This window comes from Leptodactylus fuscus, chromosome 7, assembly GCF_031893055.1.
Source record: "Leptodactylus fuscus isolate aLepFus1 chromosome 7, aLepFus1.hap2, whole genome shotgun sequence".
NCBI classification, from domain to species: Eukaryota; Metazoa; Chordata; class Amphibia; order Anura; family Leptodactylidae; genus Leptodactylus; species Leptodactylus fuscus.
This window is the reverse complement of record NC_134271.1, coordinates 146,203,672-146,227,680: the sequence shown is the minus strand read 5'-3', so window position 1 is coordinate 146,227,680 and position 24,009 is coordinate 146,203,672. Positions and strand designations below refer to the sequence as shown.

Genomic DNA, 24,009 nt, shown 5'->3' with positions numbered 1-24,009 from the left:
CATTAAAATGGGGGGGTGTCTTTTAACAAATGATTAGCAGGACTTGAATAGCTTATTAAAGGCTATTGAGGCATATGTTTATCTAAAATAGTGAAAATCCAGTGACAGAGCCCCTTTAATCCTGTCACATCACATCACATCACATCACTAGACTTCCTGATTTTGTGGAAAAACATGTCCTATTACAATTGTATATTACAGGTTATGTCATCCTGCAGATCCCTCTATATGTCTATGAAGGAGATGAGATATATATAAGATGTCACCACTATCCTGGATACTCTGTAGGACAGACAAGATTTTACAAAGATAACAATGTCATCAGAGACTGGTCAGAAAATGGAGAATATTATATTAGTAATGTAGACAAGACGACTGCCGGGACATACGGATGTACAAAACAAGTTTATCATCATGCGTTATATTATCAACATGGAGATGAAGTTTCTGTATCTATTCAAGGTAAATCCAGCATTGTTTACATTGGAATTACTTGGACAATATAGTTGCATAATGGGTTACATAGTTACATAGTAGATGAGGTTGGATAAAGACATTAGTCCATCAAGTCCAACCTATAACCCTACAACCCAGTGTTGATCCAGGGGAAGGCAAAAAACCCCATGAGGTTCGTGCCAATTGCAAATTCCAAAAAATTCCTTCCCGACTCCGAATCTGGTCAGTATAAAACCCTGGATCAGTGTCCTTAAAAAAAAAAAAAAAAAAAAAAAAAAAAGTCCATTTAAGGCCGAGGCCCCACATTGCGGGAAATGCAACTTTTTTTGCTGCAGTTTTTGTTGAGGTTTTTTTTTTTTTTTCTTTCTTTTTTTTTTTGAGTCAAAACCAGGAAAGGATGGAGCAGAAGGGAGAAGTATGAGGGTAAGTTCACACGGGGGGGTTTTGGTCAGGATTTTGACACTGTATTCGCCTCGAAATCCTAACCAAAAAGTCGACTCCCATTGAAATCAACGGGATCTGTTCAGTTATTTTTTCCGGGAGCCGAAGAGTAAAGAAGCGAGATATTCATTCTTTCAGGTGGATTCACCATGCGACATTCGCCTGAAGACACTCCCTCCTCCCAACTAGGCCCATTCATTTGGGCCTAATCCAGAGTGGAGTGCACGACATCCACCTGAAGACACTGCACCGGCATCCAGTCGCAGCTACCCATATTTTAGACCGGAACCTGAGGCGGATAAACCTCAGGGTACACTAGTGCTTGTAATGACAAATCAATCCAGAGTTAGGGAAAAAAAATCTGTTAGCAAAAAACAATTTCGTCACACTAGTGACTAGTGACCTTACCAACGAAATGAAACAAATAGGAAGGACTGGGAACCAGAGTGCCATCTTTTTTGTATTACTCCCAGCTTGGCCACCTCTGAGTTTGCTCTTAATCCTGGACAACCCCTTTCACAGGGCCGGTGACATCACTTACATATGTGACTAGTTCTTTACCAACGGTTGCTGAGGCCACTGGTTGGCCTCTAATGGACCTCAGTATCAATGTTGTGAATTTCCCCATAGACTGCAGTAAAGTTGTATTGTAGTCTCTGAACTATTGTGTTGCACTTCCACTCCTCACCACTGGAGGCTCCTGTGTTTATCCTAGGAATTGCCTTTTGCAAAGATGACTGGTCTCTGCCAATGTGAAGCCACCTTGTTTCCTGTTTGGGCCATTATTACCCAGTTCAGCCATTGCTTGATTATTGTGACATGTTCCAGTCTCCTGCTCCTCAGAACTCTTTCCAAGACTGTTCTACTCTTCACTAAATTTCCACCTTGTGATCCACACTTCCATCTGTACCCTGGACTACAACTTTACTATTCCTAACTGCGCCTGGCTTATTCCAACTGGCTACTGGATTCAAGCCGTGTCTACCAGGATCGTAACATAAAAGTTCATATCACACCGTCTCCCTAGATAGCAAATAAATATACTAATAGACAAAAACAAACTCATTATACAATTTCCATGTCCAAAAATGCCCAAGCTACAAACATGTCAAATGTTTTTCCCATAAGGTGAACGCCATTTCAGGAAAAAATAAAAATAAAACGGCTGAGCCACTGTGTTTTAGACTTCTGGTAATATGGCTTCTGATAGTTCTCAGATACAGCGGGGCTCCTGGTTCGATCCCACTGTTGAAAACTGGCAAAATTCTCAACAGAAGGTCTCTGAAAGGAAACCCTTTTGAGGATCAGGGCCCTAGGAACTTGGCCAACTTGCTCCTCCTAACATTGGCCCTCATGTTAGTCAAAGTTGGCATCTACTGGAAAATGGCCTGGCAGCCTGCACATACGTCACTTGACGCCGGACTCTTTTCTCTTAGAACTGTGGCTGGTCCCCTTATACCAGATACAGGCCATCATTGACATTTTTTTAAAAAAAAATCAATGAGATTAAGATTAGAGATGAGCGAACAGTGTTCTATCGAACTCATGTTCGATCGGATATTAGGCTGTTCGGCATGTTCGAATCGAATCGAACACCGCGTGGTAAAGTGCGCCATTACTCGATTCCCCTCCCACCTTCCCTGGCGCCTTTTTTGCTCCAATAACAGCGCTGGGTAGGTGGGACAGGAACTACGACACCGGTGACGTTGAAAAAAGTAGGCAAAACCCATTGGCTGCCGAAAACATGTGACCTCTAATTTAAAAGAACAGCGACGCCCAGCTTCGCGTCATTCTGAGCTTGCAATTCACCGAGGACGGAGGTTTCCGTCCAGCTAGCTAGGGCTTAGATTCTGGGTAGGCAGGGACAGGCTAGGATAGGAAGGAGAAGACAACCAACAGCTCTTGTAAGAGCTAAATTCCAGGGAGAAGCTTGTCAGTGTAACGTGGCACTGACGGGCTCAATCGCCGCAACCCAGCTTTCCCAGGATCCTGAATGGAATACACTGTCAGTGTATTCCCGTATACCCGATATATACCCCGATACCCGTTCCAACGGTGTGCCCCCCCACCTTCACCCCAGAAATACCCTGCAAGTCCCCTAGCAATAGAATTGGGGCTATATACACCCACAATTTTTACTACTGGTATACAGTGCCATTGTCTGACTGGGAATTCAAAGAATATATTGGGAATACAAATACCCTCATTTCTTGCTACTGCCATATAGTGCCAGTTTCTGACTGGTAATTCAAAGAATATATTGGGGTTACGTGCACCCACAATTTTTACTACTGGTATACAGTGCCATTGTCTGACTGGGAATTCAAAGAATATATTGGGAATACAAATACCCTCATTTCTTGCTACTGCCATATAGTGCCAGTGTCTGACTGGGAATTCAAAGAATATATTGGGGTTACGTGCACCCACAATTTTTACTACTGGTATACAGTGCCATTGTCTGACTGGGAATTCAAAGAGTATATTGGGAATACAAATACCCTCATTTCTTGCTACTGCCATATAGTGCCAGTGTCTGACTGGGAATTCAAAGAATATATTGGGGTTACGTGCACCCACAATTTTTACTACTGGTATACAGTGCCATTGTCTGACTGGGAATTCAAAGAGTATATTGGGAATACAAATACCCTCATTTCTTGCTACTGCCATATAGTGCCAGTTTCTGACTGGGAATTCAAAGAATATATTGGGGTTACGTGCACCCACAATTTTTACTACTGGTATACAGTGCCATTGTCTGACTGGGAATTCAAAGAATATATTGGGGTTATAAATACCCTCATTTCTTGCTACTGCCATATAGTGCCAGTTTCTGACTGGGAATTCAAAGAATATATTGGGGTTACGTGCACCCACAATTTTTACTACTGGTATACAGTGCCATTGTCTGACTGGGAATTCAAAGAATATATTGGGGTTATAAATACCCTCATTTCTTGCTACTGCCATATAGTGCCAGTTTCTGACTGGTAATTCAAAGAATATATTGGGGTTACGTGCACCCACAATTTTTACTACTGGTATACAGTGCCATTGTCTGACTGGGAATTCAAAGAGTATATTGGGAATACAAATACCCTCATTTCTTGCTACTGCCATATAGTGCCAGTGTCTGACTGGGAATTCAAAGAATATATTGGGGTTACGTGCACCCACAATTTTTACTACTGGTATACAGTGCCATTGTCTGACTGGGAATTCAAAGAGTATATTGGGAATACAAATACCCTCATTTCTTGCTACTGCCATATAGTGCCAGTTTCTGACTGGGAATTCAAAGAATATATTGGGGTTACGTGCACCCACAATTTTTACTACTGGTATACAGTGCCATTGTCTGACTGGGAATTCAAAGAGTATATTGGGAATACAAATACCCTCATTTCTTGCTACTGCCATATAGTGCCAGTGTCTGACTGGGAATTCAAAGAATATATTGGGGTTACGTGCACCCACAATTTTTACTACTGGTATACAGTGCCATTGTCTGACTGGGAATTCAAAGAATATATTGGGGTTATAAATACCCTCATTTCTTGCTACTGCCATATAGTGCCAGTTTCTGACTGGGAATTCAAAGAATATATTGGGGTTACGTGCACCCACAATTTTTACTACTGGTATACAGTGCCATTGTCTGACTGGGAATTCAAAGAATATATTGGGGTTATAAATACCCTCATTTCTTGCTACTGCCATATAGTGCCAGTTTCTGACTGGTAATTCAAAGAATATATTGGGGTTACGTGCACCCACAATTTTTACTACTGGTATACAGTGCCATTGTCTGACTGGGAATTCAAAGAATATATTGGGGTTATAAATACCCTCATTTCTTGCTACTGCCATATAGTGCCAGTTTCTGACTGGTAATTCAAAGAATATATTGGGGTTACGTGCACCCACAATTTTTACTACTGGTATACAGTGCCATTGTCTGACTGGGAATTCAAAGAGTATATTGGGAATACAAATACCCTCATTTCTTGCTACTGCCATATAGTGCCAGTTTCTGACTGGGAATTCAAAGAATATATTGGGGTTACGTGCACCCACAATTTTTACTACTGGTATACAGTGCCATTGTCTGACTGGGAATTCAAAGAGTATATTGGGAATACAAATACCCTCATTTCTTGCTACTGCCATATAGTGCCAGTGTCTGACTGGGAATTCAAAGAATATATTGGGGTTACGTGCACCCACAATTTTTACTACTGGTATACAGTGCCATTGTCTGACTGGGAATTCAAAGAGTATATTGGGAATACAAATACCCTCATTTCTTGCTACTGCCATATAGTGCCAGTTTCTGACTGGGAATTCAAAGAATATATTGGGGTTACGTGCACCCACAATTTTTACTACTGGTATACAGTGCCATTGTCTGACTGGGAATTCAAAGAGTATATTGGGAATACAAATACCCTCATTTCTTGCTACTGCCATATAGTGCCAGTGTCTGACTGGGAATTCAAAGAATATATTGGGGTTACGTGCACCCACAATTTTTACTACTGGTATACAGTGCCATTGTCTGACTGAGAATTCAAAGAGTATATTGGGAATACAAATACCCTCATTTCTTGCTACTGCCATATAGTGCCAGTTTCTGACTGGGAATTCAAAGAATATATTGGGGTTACGTGCACCCACAATTTTTACTACTGGTATACAGTGCCATTGTCTGACTGGGAATTCAAAGAGTATATTGGGAATACAAATACCCTCATTTCTTGCTACTGCCATATAGTGCCAGTGTCTGACTGGGAATTCAAAGAATATATTGGGGTTACGTGCACCCACAATTTTTACTACTGGTATACAGTGCCATTGTCTGACTGGGAATTCAAAGAGTATATTGGGAATACAAATACCCTCATTTCTTGCTACTGCCATATAGTGCCAGTTTCTGACTGGGAATTCAAAGAATATATTGGGGTTACGTGCACCCACAATTTTTACTACTGGTATACAGTGCCATTGTCTGACTGGGAATTCAAAGAGTATATTGGGAATACAAATACCCTCATTTCTTGCTACTGCCATATAGTGCCAGTTTCTGACTGGGAATTCAAAGAATATATTGGGGTTACGTGCACCCACAATTTTTACTACTGGTATACAGTGCCATTGTCTGACTGGGAATTCAAAGAATATATTGGGGTTATAAATACCCTCATTTCTTGCTACTGCCATATAGTGCCAGTTTCTGACTGGTAATTCAAAGAATATATTGGGGTTACGTGCACCCACAATTTTTACTACTGGTATACAGTGCCATTGTCTGACTGGGAATTCAAAGAATATATTGGGGTTATAAATACCCTCATTTCTTGCTACTGCCATATAGTGCCAGTTTCTGACTGGTAATTCAAAGAATATATTGGGGTTACGTGCACCCACAATTTTTACTACTGGTATACAGTGCCATTGTCTGACTGGGAATTCAAAGAGTATATTGGGAATACAAATACCCTCATTTCTTGCTACTGCCATATAGTGCCAGTGTCTGACTGGGAATTCAAAGAATATATTGGGGTTACGTGCACCCACAATTTTTACTACTGGTATACAGTGCCATTGTCTGACTGGGAATTCAAAGAGTATATTGGGAATACAAATACCCTCATTTCTTGCTACTGCCATATAGTGCCAGTTTCTGACTGGGAATTCAAAGAATATATTGGGGTTACGTGCACCCACAATTTTTACTACTGGTATACAGTGCCATTGTCTGACTGGGAATTCAAAGAGTATATTGGGAATACAAATACCCTCATTTCTTGCTACTGCCATATAGTGCCAGTGTCTGACTGGGAATTCAAAGAATATATTGGGGTTACGTGCACCCACAATTTTTACTACTGGTATACAGTGCCATTGTCTGACTGGGAATTCAAAGAGTATATTGGGAATACAAATACCCTCATTTCTTGCTACTGCCATATAGTGCCAGTTTCTGACTGGGAATTCAAAGAATATATTGGGGTTACGTGCACCCACAATTTTTACTACTGGTATACAGTGCCATTGTCTGACTGGGAATTCAAAGAGTATATTGGGAATACAAATACCCTCATTTCTTGCTACTGCCATATAGTGCCAGTGTCTGACTGGGAATTCAAAGAATATATTGGGGTTACGTGCACCCACAATTTTTACTACTGGTATACAGTGCCATTGTCTGACTGGGAATTCAAAGAGTATATTGGGAATACAAATACCCTCATTTCTTGCTACTGCCATATAGTGCCAGTTTCTGACTGGGAATTCAAAGAATATATTGGGGTTACGTGCACCCACAATTTTTACTACTGGTATACAGTGCCATTGTCTGACTGGGAATTCAAAGAGTATATTGGGAATACAAATACCCTCATTTCTTGCTACTGCCATATAGTGCCAGTTTCTGACTGGGAATTCAAAGAATATATTGGGGTTACGTGCACCCACAATTTTTACTACTGGTATACAGTGCCATTGTCTGACTGGGAATTCAAAGAATATATTGGGGTTATAAATACCCTCATTTCTTGCTACTGCCATATAGTGCCAGTTTCTGACTGGTAATTCAAAGAATATATTGGGGTTACGTGCACCCACAATTTTTACTACTGGTATACAGTGCCATTGTCTGACTGGGAATTCAAAGAATATATTGGGGTTATAAATACCCTCATTTCTTGCTACTGCCATATAGTGCCAGTTTCTGACTGGTAATTCAAAGAATATATTGGGGTTACGTGCACCCACAATTTTTACTACTGGTATACAGTGCCATTGTCTGACTGGGAATTCAAAGAGTATATTGGGAATACAAATACCCTCATTTCTTGCTACTGCCATATAGTGCCAGTGTCTGACTGGGAATTCAAAGAATATATTGGGGTTACGTGCACCCACAATTTTTACTACTGGTATACAGTGCCATTGTCTGACTGGGAATTCAAAGAGTATATTGGGAATACAAATACCCTCATTTCTTGCTACTGCCATATAGTGCCAGTTTCTGACTGGGAATTCAAAGAATATATTGGGGTTACGTGCACCCACAATTTTTACTACTGGTATACAGTGCCATTGTCTGACTGGGAATTCAAAGAGTATATTGGGAATACAAATACCCTCATTTCTTGCTACTGCCATATAGTGCCAGTGTCTGACTGGGAATTCAAAGAATATATTGGGGTTACGTGCACCCACAATTTTTACTACTGGTATACAGTGCCATTGTCTGACTGGGAATTCAAAGAGTATATTGGGAATACAAATACCCTCATTTCTTGCTACTGCCATATAGTGCCAGTTTCTGACTGGGAATTCAAAGAATATATTGGGGTTACGTGCACCCACAATTTTTACTACTGGTATACAGTGCCATTGTCTGACTGGGAATTCAAAGAGTATATTGGGAATACAAATACCCTCATTTCTTGCTACTGCCATATAGTGCCAGTGTCTGACTGGTAATTCAAAGAATATATTGGGGTTACGTGCACCCACAATTTTTACTACTGGTATACAGTGCCAATTTCTAACTAGGAATTCAAAATGCGCAAGGCTCCCGGAAAGGGACGTGGACGAGGCCGTGGGCGAGGTCGGGGGAATGGTTCTGGGGAGCAAGGTAGCAGTGAAGCCACAGGGCGTCCCGTGCCTACTCCTGTGGGGCAGCAAGCATTGCGCCACTCCACAGTGCCAGGGTTGCTTGCCACATTAACTAAACTGCAGGGTACAAACCTTAGTAGGCCCGAGAACCAGGAACAGGTCTTGCAATGGCTGTCAGAGAACGCTTACAGCACATTGTCCAGCAGCCAGTCAGACTCTGCCTCCTCTCCTCCTATTACCCAACAGTCTTGTCTTCCTTCCTCCCAAAATTCCGAAGCTTTACAGAACAATAACCCAAACTGTCCCTGCTCCCCAGAGCTGTTCTCCGCTCCTTTCATTGTCCCTCAACCTGCCTCTCCACGTCACGATTCCACGAACCTAACAGAGGAGCATCTGTATCCAGATGCTCAAACACTAGAGTCTCCTCCATCTCCGTTCGATTTGGTGGTGGATGACCAGCAACCCACCCTCATCGACGATGATGTGACGCAGTTGCCGTCAGGGCATCCAGTTGACCGGCGCATTGTGCGGGAGGAGGAGATGAGACAGGAGTTGGAAGAGGAAGTGGTGGATGATGAGGACACTGACCCGACCTGGACAGGGGGGATGTCAAGCGGGGAAAGTAGTGTGGATGTTGAGGCAGGTGCAGCACCAAAAAGGGTAGCTAGAGGCAGAGGCAGAGGTCAGCAGCTTAGGCGAAGCCAGGCCACACCCGGAATCTCCCAAGATGTTCCAGTTCGTACCCAGCCCCGAAAAACTCCCACCTCGAGGGCACGTTTCTCGAAGGTGTGGAGTTTTTTCAAGGAATGCGCCGAGGACAGATATAGTGTTGTCTGCACAATTTGCCTCTCGAAATTGATTAGGGGCTCTGAGAAGAGCAACCTGTCCACCACTTCAATGCGCCGTCATTTGGAATCCAAGCACTGGAATCAGTGGCAGGCAGCAACGGCAGGACAAAGGCCGACTGCCGTTCACGCCACTGCCACTGCCTCTGCCTCTGCCTCTGCCACTGCCACTGCTGACTGTGCTGGCGATGCACTCCAGAGGACGAGCCAGGACACCACTTCATCTGCCTCCGCCACTTTGTTGACTTCTACCTCATCCTCCCCTGGTCCTGTCTTATCTCCTTCTCCTGCACCATCAAAGGCACCATCAGGCGTTTCTTTACAACAACCCACCATCTCTCAGACATTGGAGCGGCGGCAGAAATACACTGCTAACCACCCACACGCGCAAGCCTTGAACGCCAACATCGCTAAACTGCTGGCCCAGGAGATGTTGGCGTTCCGGCTTGTTGAAACTCCCGCCTTCCTGGACCTGATGGCAACTGCGGCACCTCGCTATGCCGTCCCTAGCCGTCACTACTTCTCCCGGTGTGCCGTCCCCGCCTTGCACCAGCACGTGTCACTCAACATCAGGCGGGCCCTTAGTTCCGCGCTTTGCACAAAGGTCCACTTGACCACCGACGCGTGGACAAGTGCATGCGGACAGGGACGCTACATTTCACTGACGGCACACTGGGTGAATGTAGTTGAGGCTGGGACTGCTTCCCAAACTGGCCCGGTGTACCTCGTCTCCCCGCCTAACATTCCTGGCAGGGACACGAGAAGAACACCCCCCTCCTCCTCCTCCTCCTCTACCGCCTCCTCCTCCGCCACCGCCTCCTCCTCCGCCACCGCCTCCTCCTCCGCTGTTAGATTGACCCCAGCTACGAGTTGGAAACGTTGCAGCACTGGCGTTGGTAGACGTCAGCAGGCTGTGCTGAAGCTGATCAGCTTGGGGGACAGACAGCACACTGCCTCCGAGGTGAGGGATGCCCTCCTCGATGAGACGGCAATATGGTTTGAGCCGCTGCACCTGGGCCCAGGCATGGTCGTTTGTGATAACGGCCGGAACCTGGTAGCAGCTCTGGAGCTTGCCGGACTCCAACATGTTCCATGCCTGGCCCACGTCTTCAACCTAGTGGTGCAACGTTTCCTAAAGAGCTACCCCAATGTTCCAGAGCTACTGGTGAAAGTGCGGCGCATGTGCGCCCACTTTCGCAAGTCGACAGTAGCCGCTGCTAGCTTAAAATCTCTCCAGCAACGCCTGCATGTGCCACAACACCGGCTTTTGTGCGACGTCCCCACACGCTGGAACTCAACGTTTCAGATGTTGAATAGAGTGGTTGAGCAGCAGAGACCTTTGATGGAATACCAGCTACAAAACCCTAGGGTGCCACAAAGTCAGCTGCCTCAGTTTCACATCCATGAGTGGCCATGGATGAGAGACCTTTGTGACATCCTACGGGTCTTTGAGGAGTCCACAAGGAGGGTGAGCTCTGAGGATGCGATGGTGAGCCTTACAATCCCGCTCTTGTGTGTTCTGAGAGAATCCCTGATTGACATCAGGGATAACTCAGATCACACAGAGGAGTTAGGGATAGCATCCGATCCGTCACAGCTGGAGAGTAGGTCCACACATCTGTCCGCTTCACTGCGTTTAATGGAGGAGGAGGAGGAGGAGGAGGAGGAAGAAGAGTTGTCCGATGATGTGATGGTGATACAGGAGGCTTCCGGGCAACTTCGAATCGTCCCATTGTTGCAGCGCGGATGGGTAGACATGGAGGATGAGGAGGAAATGGAGATTGAACTTTCCGGTGGGGCCAGAGGAGTCATGCCAACTAACACTGTGGCAGACATGGCTGAGTTCATGTTGGGGTGCTTTACAACCGACAAGCGTATTGTCAAAATCATGGAGGACAACCAGTACTGGATCTTTGCTATCCTTGACCCCCGGTATAAAAACAACATCTCGTCTTTTATTCCGGTAGAGGGGAGGGCCAATCGCATCAATGCTTGCCACAGGCAATTGGTGCAGAATATGATGGAGATGTTTCCAGCATGTGACGTTGGCGGCAGGGAGGGCAGTTCCTCCAGTAGGCAACCAAGTTCTCACCGGTCCACACAAACGAGGGGCACACTGTCTAAGGTCTGGGACACCTTGATGGCACCCCCTCGCCAAAGTGCCGCCACGGAGGGTCCTAGTGTCACCAGGCGTGAGAAGTATAGGCGCATGTTGCGGGAATACCTTTCCGACCACAGCCCTGTCCTCTCCGACCCCTCTGCGCCCTACACGTATTGGGTGTCGAAGTTGGACCTGTGGCTTGAACTTGCCCTATATGCCTTGGAGGTGCTGTCCTGTCCTGCCGCCAGCGTCCTATCTGAGAGGGTGTTCAGTGCAGCCGGTGGCATCATCACTGACAAGCGCACCCGTCTGTCAGCTGAGAGTGCCGACCGGCTCACTTTGATAAAAATGAACCACCACTGGGTAGAGCCGTCATTTTTGTGCCCACCTGTGTAAAGCACCCCAACATGAAACTCCATGTCTGTACTCAACCTCTCCAATTCCTCCGCATCCTCATACTCATCCACCATAAGCGTTGCACAATTCTGCTAATACTAGGCTCCCTCCACCCTGATTTCCCCCAACTCTGCTGGTTAGAGGCTCCCTCCACCATGAATTTGCCCAAACTGGGCTGTTTAGAGGCTCCCTCCACCATGAATTGGTCCAAACTGGGTTTTTTAGAGGCTCCCTCCACCATGAATTTGCCCAAACTGGGCTGTTTAGAGGCTCCCTCCACCATGAATTGGTCCAAACTGGGCTGGTTAGAGGCTCCCTCCACCATGAATTTCCCAAAACTTGGCTGTTTAGAGGCTCCCTCCACCATGAATTTGCCCAAACTGGGCTGTTTAGAGGCTCCCTCCACCATTAATTGGTCCAAACTGGGCTGGTTAGAGGCTCCCTCCACCATGAATTTGCCCAAACTGGGGTGGTTAGAGGCTCCCTCCACCATTAATTGGTCCAAACTGGGCTGGTTAGAGGCTCCCTCCACCATGAATTTCCCAAAACTTGGCTGTTTAGAGGCTCCCTCCACCATTAATTGGTCCAAACTGGGCTGGTTAGAGGCTCCCTCCACCATGAATTTGCCCAAACTGGGCTGTTTAGAGGCTCCCTCCACCATTAATTGGTCCAAACTGGGCTGGTTAGAGGCTCCCTCCACCATGAATTTGCCCAAACTGGGCTGTTTAGAGGCTCCCTCCACCATGAATTGGTCCAAACTGGGGTGGTTAGAGGCTCCCTCCACCATGAATTGGTCCAAACTGGGGTGGTTAGAGGCTCCCTCCACCATTAATTGGTCCAAACTGGGCTGGTTAGAGGCTCCCTCCACCATGAATTTGCCCAAACTGGGCTGTTTAGAGGCTCCCTCCACCATTAATTGGTCCAAACTGGGCTGGTTAGAGGCTCCCTCCACCATGAATTTGCCCAAACTGGGCTGTTTAGAGGCTCCCTCCACCATGAATTGGTCCAAACTGGGGTGGTTAGAGGCTCCCTCCACCATGAATTGGTCCAAACTGGGGTGGTTAGAGGCTCCCTCCACCATTAATTGGTCCAAACTGGGCTGGTTAGAGGCTCCCTCCACCATTAATTGGTCCAAACTGGGCTGGTTAGAGGCTCCCTCCACCATGAATTTGCCCAAACTGGGGTGGTTAGAGGCTCCCTCCACCATTAATTGGTCCAAACTGGGCTGGTTAGAGGCTCCCTCCACAATTAATTGGTCCAAACTGGGCTAATTAGAGGCTCCCTCCACCATGAATTGGTCCAAACTGGGTTTTTTAGAGGCTCCCTCCACCATGAATTTGCCCAAACTGGGCTGTTTAGAGGCTCCCTCCACCATGAATTGGTCCAAACTGGGCTGGTTAGAGGCTCCCTCCACCATGAATTGGTCCAAACTGGGCTGGTTAGAGGCTCCCTCCACCATGAATTTGCCCAAACTGGGGTGGTTAGAGGCTCCCTCCACCATTAATTGGTCCAAACTGGGCTGGTTAGAGGCTCCCTCCACAATTAATTGGTCCAAACTGGGCTAATTAGAGGCTCCCTCCACCATGAATTGGTCCAAACTGGGTTTTTTAGAGGCTCCCTCCACCATGAATTTGCCCAAACTGGGCTGTTTAGAGGCTCCCTCCACCATGAATTGGTCCAAACTGGGCTGGTTAGAGGCTCCCTCCACCATGAATTTCCCAAAACTTGGCTGTTTAGAGGCTCCCTCCACCATTAATTGGTCCAAACTGGGCTGGTTAGAGGCTCCCTCCACCATTAATTGGTCCAAACTGGGCTGGTTAGAGGCTCCCTCCACCATTAATTGGTCCAAACTGGGCTGGTTAGAGGCTCCCTCCACCATGAATTTCCCAAAACTTGGCTGTTTAGAGGCTCCCTCCACCATTAATTGGTCCAAACTGGGCTGGTTAGAGGCTCCCTCCACCATGAATTTGCCCAAACTGGGCTGTTTAGAGGCTCCCTCCACCATGAATTGGTCCAAACTGGGTTTTTTAGAGGCTCCCTCCACCATTAATTGGTCCAAACTGGGCTGGTTAGAGGCTCCCTCCACAATTAATTGGTCCAAACTGGGCTAATTAGAGGCTCCCTCCACCATGAATTGGTCCAAACTGGGTTTTTTAGAGGCTCCCTCCACCATGAATTTGCCCAAACTGGGCTGTTTAGAGGCTCCCTCCACCATGAATTGGTCCAAACTGGGCTGGTTAGAGGCTCCCTCCACCATGAATTGGTCCAAACTGGGGTGGTTAGAGGCTCCCTCCACCATTAATTGGTCCAAACTGGGCTGGTTAGAGGCTCCCTCCACCATTAATTGGTCCAAACTGGGCTGGTTAGAGGCTCCCTCCACCATGAATTTGCCCAAACTGGGGTGGTTAGAGGCTCCCTCCACCATTAATTGGTCCAAACTGGGCTGGTTAGAGGCTCCCTCCACAATTAATTGGTCCAAACTGGGCTAATTAGAGGCTCCCTCCACCATGAATTGGTCCAAACTGGGTTTTTTAGAGGCTCCCTCCACCATGAATTTGCCCAAACTGGGCTGTTTAGAGGCTCCCTCCACCATGAATTGGTCCAAACTGGGCTGGTTAGAGGCTCCCTCCACCATGAATTTCCCAAAACTTGGCTGTTTAGAGGCTCCCTCCACCATGAATTTGCCCAAACTGGGCTGTTTAGAGGCTCCCTCCACCATTAATTGGTCCAAACTGGGCTGGTTAGAGGCTCCCTCCACCATGAATTTGCCCAAACTGGGGTGGTTAGAGGCTCCCTCCACCATTAATTGGTCCAAACTGGGCTGGTTAGAGGCTCCCTCCACCATGAATTTCCCAAAACTTGGCTGTTTAGAGGCTCCCTCCACCATTAATTGGTCCAAACTGGGCTGGTTAGAGGCTCCCTCCACCATGAATTTGCCCAAACTGGGCTGTTTAGAGGCTCCCTCCACCATTAATTGGTCCAAACTGGGCTGGTTAGAGGCTCCCTCCACCATGAATTTGCCCAAACTGGGCTGTTTAGAGGCTCCCTCCACCATGAATTGGTCCAAACTGGGGTGGTTAGAGGCTCCCTCCACCATGAATTGGTCCAAACTGGGGTGGTTAGAGGCTCCCTCCACCATTAATTGGTCCAAACTGGGCTGGTTAGAGGCTCCCTCCACCTTGAATTTCCCAAAACTTGGCTGTTTAGAGGCTCCCTCCACCATTAATTGGTCCAAACTGGGCTGGTTAGAGGCTCCCTCCACCATGAATTTGCCCAAACTGGGCTGTTTAGAGGCTCCCTCCACCATGAATTTGCCCAAACTGGGCTGTTTAGAGGCTCCCTCCACCATGAATTGGTCCAAACTGGGCTGGTTAGAGGCTCCCTCCACCATGAATTTCCCAAAACTTGGCTGTTTAGAGGCTCCCTCCACCATTAATTGGTCCAAACTGGGCTGGTTAGAGGCTCCCTCCACCATGAATTTGCCCAAACTGGGGTGGTTAGAGGCTCCCTCCACCATTAATTGGTCCAAACTGGGCTGGTTAGAGGCTCCCTCCACCATTAATTGGTCCAAACTGGGCTAATTAGAGGCTCCCTCCACCATGAATTGGTCCAAACTGGGTTTTTTAGAGGCTCCCTCCACCATGAATTTGCCCAAACTGGGCTGTTTAGAGGCTCCCTCCACCATGAATTGGTCCAAACTGGGCTGGTTAGAGGCTCCCTCCACCATGAATTGGTCCAAACTGGGCTGGTTAGAGGCTCCCTCCACCATGAATTGGTCCAAACTGGGGTTTTTAGAGGCTCCCTCCACCATGAATTGGTCCAAACTGGGGTTTTTAGAGTCTCCCTCCACCATGAATTGGTCCAAACTGGGGTTTTTAGAGTCTCCCTCCACCATGAATTGGTCCAAACTGGGGTTTTTAGAGGCTCCCTCCACCATGAATTTGCCCAAACTCTGCTGGTTAGAGGCTCAATCCACCCTGATTTTCAAAACAAATGTTGGTGCCAACCTCAACTTACTACAAGGGCCAAATTCACTGCTGGTGACAAGCTCTCCTCACTGCAAGTGCCAAATACACATGTTTCAAGGTGTTTTCCTACTGTCAGAGAGGTGGTATTGAGTGTGTAAAGTGTGTAGTTGTTAGGCTGTGATGTTGGGGTAATAGAGGGTCTTTGGTGTGTTAGATGCCCCCAGACATGCTTCCCCTGCTGTCCCAGTGTCATTCCAGAGGTGTTGGCATCATTTCCTGGGGTGTCATAGTGGACTTGGTGACCCTCCAGACACGGATTTGGGTTTCCCCCTTAACGAGTATCTGTTCCCCATAGACTATAATGGGGTTCGAAACCTGTTCGAACACACGAACATTGAGCGGCTGTTCGAATCGAATTTCGAACCTCGAACATTTTAGTGTTCGCTCATCTCTAATTAAGATACAAACCTCCAACTCTTTTGTCATCGGTGAGAACTTCATTCCGAGAAAAACATCCTAGTAACTAAGGAAAGTAGTCATCTTATCTTTATCATCTCAATACTAGAATGAATATAAGCTATTAACACTTACACTCACCGGCCACTTTATTAGGTACACCATGCTAGTAACGGGTTGGACCCCCTTTTGCCTTCAGAACTGCCTCAATTCTTCGTGGCATAGATACAACAAGGTGCTGGAAGCATTCCTCAGAGATTTTGGTCCATATTGACATGATGGCATCACACAGTTGCCGCAGATTTGTCGGCTGCACATCCATGATGCGAATCTCCCGTTCCACCACATCCCAAAGATGCTCCTCTATTGGATTGAGATCTGGTGACTGTGGAGGCCATTGGAGTACAGTGAACTCATTGTCATGTTCAAGAAACCAGTCTGAGATGATTCCAGCTTTATGACATGGCATTGCATTATCCTGCTGAAAGTAGCCATCAGATGTTGGGTACATTGTGGTCATAAAGGGATGGACATGGTCAGCAACAATACTCAGGTAGGCTTTGGCGTTGCAACGATGCTCAATTGGTACCAAGGGGCCCAAAGAGTGCCAAGAAAATATTCCCCACACCATGACACCGCCACCACCAGCCTGAACCGTTACCGATACACGGCAGGATGGATCCATGCTTTCATGTTGTTGACGCCAAATTCTGACCCTACCATCCGAATGTCGCAGCAGAAATCGAGACTCATCAGACCAGGCAACGTTTTTCCAATCTTCAATTGTCCAATTTCGATGAGCTTGTGCAAATTGTAGCCTCAGTTTCCTGTTCTTAGCTGAAAGGAGTGGCACCCGGTGTGGTCTTCTGCTGCTGTAGCCCATCTGCCTCAGAGTGTGACGTACTGTGCGGCGTTCAGAGATGCTCTTCTGGCTACCTTGGTTGTAACGAGTGGCTATTTGAGTCACTGTTGCCTTTCTATCAGCTCGAACCAGTCTGGCCATTCTCCTCTGACCTCTGGCATCAACAACGCATTTCCGCCCACAGAACTGCCGCTCACTGGATGTTTTTTCTTTTTCGGACCATTCTCTGTAAACCCTAGAGATGGTTGTGCGTGAAAATCCCAGTAGATCAGCAGTTTCTGAAATACTCAGACCAGCCCTTCTGGCACCAACAACCATGCCACGTTCAAAGGCACTCAAATCACCTTTCTTCCCCATACTGATGCTCGGTTTGAACTGCAGGAGATTGTCTTGACCATGTCTACATGCCTAAATGCACTGAGTTGCCGCCATGTGATTGGCTGATTAGAAATTAAGTGTTAACGAGCAGTTGGACAGGTGTACCTAATAAAGTGGCCGGTGAGTGTATATTCTTACTGTGCAGAACTTATTACACAATTTCCTAAAGTTTTCGGGACAATTAGTGGGAATCCAGGTTACCTCTAAGAAATACTACGTTACTCTTATCAACCCATTCTCTACAGTCTCCTGTGAATATGTTGCCGGTGACCATAATGTCAAAATCTTCTTACCTCCTATCTTGTCCAGTAATATATTGTTATCACTTTGCTCCTTTTCTAGATCTGTTCACGACCCCAACAATATCAGTGACCCCACAACCAGTTATTACTACAGATAAGATGGCCCTGACATGTCAGACAAGTCTCCCTCCTCCTCCCAGACACAATACACAACTGCGGATTGCTTTCTACAGAGAAGGAGGGATTGTTCAGGGATTTGGTGTCAGTGATACCTATGAAGTCTACAATGTCCAGCTGGAGGATTCTGGGAAATATTCATGTGAGGTGGAAACTACAGATGGCAGAGTAAGGAAGAGAAGTGCAGAGAGAATAATCCAGATAGCAGGTGAGTATAGACAATGGTCATGTCTTCTACTGACAACTATCTAAGAACATCTTTCAATATCTGGATCATGAATTACTTTAGCTTTGGAGAACGAGTACATTTTTACCCCTATATTTTCCCATATTTTAGAGCTATTTTCATATCCGAGTATTAATGTGACTGATGAACTGTTTGAAGGAGATCTCGTGACCCTGACATGTGACACGACGCTTAGTTCATACATACAGCCAACAGAAGTCCAGTTTGCTTTCTATAGAGATGGACGGAAGGTTCAGGGGTTCAATTCATCTAATAAATATGAGGTTCAGTCTGCTCAGCTGGAGGATTCTGGGAATTACACATGTCAAGTAAAATCCTTGATGAACCCCACAATGAAGGAAAGTAATGAATCCTATATATTGGTTACAGGTAGGCATTTTAATGTAACTGTGTAAGTAACATCATATAATATTCAGTATAGATTGTGAGATGTCATTCACTACTGTTACTTTTATTACTGTTCTCATGCATATGTTCTAAACCCGATGCAGGTTGTGATGTTGAATACTGTATTTGATCCATAAGATCATCATTGTATTCTCAAAGTCAGAGGCCTAATTTGATGCTCCTGCACCCAAATGCCAAATCCGTAATGGTGCCCCGGCCTACCAGCTTCTACAGTGTATGGACGAGTTTGCTGCTTCTGATGAAAGTGAATGCTTGGAGTGTCTATCTACTTGTATTTCCTTCTGGCCAGCTGCTTATTTTATTACAGATGGCATATTAGAAACTTTCCTTATTGTGCTCAGAACTTTGTGTTAGGGATCTTTTTAGCTGCATCATAAGTTAGACTTGCAGTGCAGTGTTCCTGTATCTCCTATATTACGCTCTCTTGTGCCTTTCTCGGTTATGTGTCTACTATTTTACAGTTACTTCTATAGAATAGACAGACATGTTATACTGAACTTTGGCTTTGTTTTCCTTAGAAAGCTAGAAATTGGCCTAGAAGTCCTGTCAGTGTCATGCACTATGTTTTATAGATACTGTAGAGCCCTACTGTCCCTGACAGTGTCATACACTATGTTTTATAGATACTGTAGAGTCCTTCTTGCCCTGACAGTGTCATACGCTATGTTTTATAAATACTGTAGAGTCCTACTTGCCCTGACAGTGTCATACGCTATGTTTTATAAATACTGTAGAGTCCTGCTTGCCCTGACAGTGTCACACACTATGTTTTATAGATACTGTAGAGTCTTACTGGCCCTGACTGTGTCATACACTATGTTTTATAGATACTGTAGAGCCCTACTAGCCCTGACTGTGTCATACACTATGTTTTATAGATACTGTAGAGTCCTACTTGCCCTGACAGTGTCATACACTATGTTTTATAGATACTGTAGAGTCCTTCTTGCCCTGACAGTGTCATACACTATGTTTTATAGATACTGTAGAGTCCTACTTGCCCTGACAGTGTCACACACTGTTTTATAGATACTGTAGAGCCGTACTTGCCCTGACAGTGTCATACACTATGTTTTAAGTCCATGTTAACTTACCCATAACTATCTTATTTGGCTCAAAACAATCCTTTTGCCCCAAAACATTAGAGGTTCACCCATCTCTACCTATAACTGACAATGTGAATCATCCATCTCAGCTGGATACCGTTTTCTGCAAGACAAAAAATATATATTTTTCCTTATTTTAGAGCTATTCTCATATCCAAGCATAACTGTGATTGATGAACCGTTTGAAGGAGACCCCATGACTATTACATGTGACACAACTCTAAGTCCATATATAAAGCCTATAGGAGTCCAGTTTGCTTTCTACAGAGATGGATGGAAGATTCAAGAGTTTACTTCATCTAATAAATATGAGGTTCAGTCTGCTCAGCTGGAGGATTCTGGGAACTATACATGTGAAATTCAATCCTTTGCGAACCCCACAATGAAGAAAAGTAATGAGTCCTATATATCGGTAACAGGTAGGCATTCCAAATGTAACTGTGTAAGTAAAACCGCACAATATTCAGTATGGACTGTGAGATGTTATTCACTTCTGTTACTCTTAACCCTTCTCTATAATATTTCATTTGTTATGACTTTGCTCCTTTTCTAGATCTATTCACGACCCCAACAATATCAGTGACCCCACAACCAGTTATTACTACAGATAAGATGGCCCTGACATGTCAGACAAGTCTCCCTCCTCCTCCCAGACACAATACACAACTGCGGATTGCTTTCTACAGAGAAGGAGGGATTGTTCAGGGATTTGGTGTCAGTGATACCTATGAAGTCTACAATGTCCAGCTGGAGGATTCTGGGAAATATTCATGTGATGTAATAACTACAGATGGGAGAGTAAGGAAGAGAAGTGCAGAGAGAATAATACAGATAGGAGGTGAGTATAGACAATGGTCATGTCTTCTACTTACGACTTCTTCCACTACCTGCAGTAAGAATGACTTCAGCGTAAAACAACTCTACATTTTCTCATGTTTAGAGCTATTCTCATATCCAAGTATTAATGTGATGGATGAACTGTTTGAAGGAGATCCCATGGCCCTGACATGTGACACGACTCTTAGTCCATACAGACCGACCACAAGACTGGAGTTTGCTTTCTATAGAGATGGACGGAAGGTTCAGGATTCTTCTCCATCTAATAAATATGAGGTTCAGTCTGCTCAGCTGGAGGATTCTGGGAATTATACATGTCAAGTACAATCCTTAATGAACCCCACAATGAAAAAAAGCAACGAATCCTATATATCAGTAACAGGTAGGCATTCCAACTCAGTCTAAAATTGAAATTGCACAATGTTCTGTATAGAAGCCCCTCGTTGCGTAATGTTGTTTTTGAGTTTAAGAAAAGAAAAGTTGCAATCTTTGGAATGACGTACGACATCATGATACTTTGGAGACCACATAACTGGTACTTTCTTCACCATTCTTATAAAAAGTATATATACAGGGATCTTCAGAGAAAGATTCAGTGGAAACCAGGAGAAGAGAGAGAATGTTTTCATTAAATGTATTTAAAAAAATCTGGAAAAAAAAACATTCTGAAGTATGTTGGCACCAGATGACTTATATAGTACCAAAATAGCCATAGGAGTTTGACTTGAAATCTGCAATTCCTCAATCCCAGGCATGTGAAACCCAAGAATACTCTGTCAAATGCTTCTTCAGCATCCAATGACATGAATACATTGGGGTGCCCTCAATTTCTCAATACTTCAATCAAATCTCTCATCTTTCTTGTTGGATCCCAAAATTGTCTCTTTGGTATACGGCCCATCTGATCAAACCCAGAGATTAGTCTATTAACAAAATAAGGGAAGATGCTAAAATACGTGCAGAGACTTTGAGGTTTCCAGGAGATAAATAACCTACAACCCCCCAGGATAGCCCTGATCATTAGGATGAGCGAACAGTAAAATGTTTGATATTCGATATTCATTTCGAGTAGCCCCGCAATATTCAACTACTTGAATCGAATATCGAATCCTATTATACTCTATGGGAGAAAAATGCTCGTTTCAGGGGTAGGCAACATTCGATCAAATAGAACATACCAAGTCCACGAGTGAGGGTTGGGCTAGATCCTCCGAGAGGTGTTCTCCGTGCAGCCTCCCCGCATCGTCTTCCGGCTCTGAATTCACTTTGCCAGGCACCGGGCCTGGGCAGAGCCAACTGCGCATGCCCGCACTACAAGAAAATGGCCAAAGTCTACCTTATGTCAAAGACTTCTTAAGGTAGGAGAAGAACCAGCGTTGGTTGGCCGACTGTATAGTATTCGGCCAATCAATGCTGGTTCTGCATCAAATTTTTCCATTAGAATAGCGAGTAGTACTCGATCGAGTACAAATATTTCGAATACCGTAGTATTCGATCGAATACCTACTCGATCAAATACTACTCGCTCATCTCTACTGACCATTACTTACCTTCAGAATCACAATAACTGAGGGCTCAAACATTAGAGTGGAACACATGAAAATATTCTCAAATAATTTTTCAATTATTTCCTTCTTTTCTAGAACTCTTCTCTCCTCCAGTATTGAAAATGTCTCCAAAGTCCATCAACAAGGGTGATAAGATGATCCTAACATGTGGCACAAATCTTACCGAACCTAGACGGAGTACAGAGCTGCAGTATGTCTTCTACAGAGATGGGAGGAACGTTCAGGGGTTCAGCTCTGATAATAAATATGAGGTTCAGTTCATTCAGGAGGAACATTCTGGGACATATACATGTGAGATACAGACACCGAACAGCAAGATAAAGAAGATGAGTCAGAACCTTCATGTACAAGGTGAGCCGTGTCTATCGGACAGTCCTAGTCACCTATATTATTATCTAAGAAATGGTTTGTGTCTCTCCATAGGGTCAATGGACTGTGTCATCAACACCATACTCTCTGGAGGTTTAGGGCTGTCACTCTTTATCAACATCATCACCTGTTTTTTCTTGTGTAAACGTCGATCATCCAGTAACAAACGTCATCCAAAAACAGGTAATGAAAATTCCATCACTATCAACTGTTTCCAATTAAGTTTCAATGGACTCCTATTACAAGCCATTTATTGTATGCTAAATGATGTCCATAGGCTTTGGAGGTTGGTGGACTATCCCTTAGAGATAACACATTTTCTTCAGCTGTAGAACATCCAAAAATATACACATCACACGTCATGACAGTCCGGACACTCCCTAGAATTTATGATTATTTATATGACATTCATTATAGTATAAGAAGTCTACATGGGAAGGTTAATTCATTCACACATTTTACCCAAATTTTTCATTATCTACATTTTTTTTGTCTAATGTCTATGGCTAGGTTAGATTGAAAATAGCCAGGAGGAACTACCAATGAATTTTTACCTCCAGGTTGTTACTTATCAAGCTTTTTCTTTCTTTAGCTGCTAGCAACACATGTTTTACTGAAGGTAAAATGAAGGATATGGACTAGTAGGCCACAAAGTAAGTAGGTTCATGACTAGAGATGAGCGAGTAGTACTCAATCGAGTAGGTATTCGATCAAATACTACGGTATTCGAAATACTCGTACTCGATCGAGTACCACTCGTTATTCGAATGTAAAAGTTCGATGCAGAACCAGCATTGATTGGCCGAATGCTATACAGTCGGCCAATCAATGCTGGTTCTTCTCCTACCTTTAGAAGTCTTCTCCGTGCAGCTTCCCCGCGGCGTCTTCCGGCTCTTCATTCACTCTGCCAGGCATCGGGCCTGGGCAGAGCCGACTGCGCATGCCCGCTTGTAGTGCGGGCATACACAGTCGGCTCTGCCCAGGCCCGATGCCTGACAGAGTGAATGAAATGCTGGAAGACGCCGTGGGGACGCTGCAAGGAGAAGACTGCTCGGAGGATCCAGCTCGACCCTCACTCGTGGACTTGGTAAGTATATTTTGATCGAACGTTGCCTACCCCTGAAACGAGCATTTCCCCCCCATAGACGACAATAGGGTTCGATATTCTATTTGAGTAGTCGAATATTGAAGGGCTACTTGAAACGAATATCGAACCTCGAACATTTTACTGTTCACTCATCTCTATTCACGACATCTTCAGATATATTTCCCCATTTTAAAAAAGTATTAAGTATTTTGGAAAATATATGCTTTGCAATTTCATGGACTCTCAAAAGTGTCTGCACCTCTGCCAGGTCAGTCCTCTCTGCACCAAGCTGATGAGATGCAATGACATTGAAACAGCTGTCCTTGGCTGAGATGACTATACCTGGTAAAATCCCAACATCATTGCAAACAAAGGCCTCTGAGAAGGTCGGCATGATGTTAAAGGGAGCGCCCTCTATTGGTTTGCTTGACTG

At 45.0% G+C, this 24,009-nt stretch overlaps 1 protein-coding gene across 1 annotated transcript in view; it reads left to right on the top strand.

Annotated features, from left to right (window-relative positions):
* LOC142213422 (Fc receptor-like protein 5) overlaps positions 1-23,131 on the top strand; it is a 126,976-nt gene extending 103,845 nt beyond the window's left edge. Inside the window, exons 10-13 of the mRNA XM_075281738.1 lie at positions 20,656-20,934; positions 22,196-22,471; positions 22,544-22,672; positions 23,082-23,131. Of these exons, the coding sequence (XP_075137839.1) occupies positions 20,656-20,934; positions 22,196-22,471; positions 22,544-22,672; positions 23,082-23,131 (734 nt within the window). The remainder of the gene's footprint in view (positions 1-20,655; positions 20,935-22,195; positions 22,472-22,543; positions 22,673-23,081) is intronic.
* The last annotated feature ends 878 nt before the right edge of the window (positions 23,132-24,009 follow it).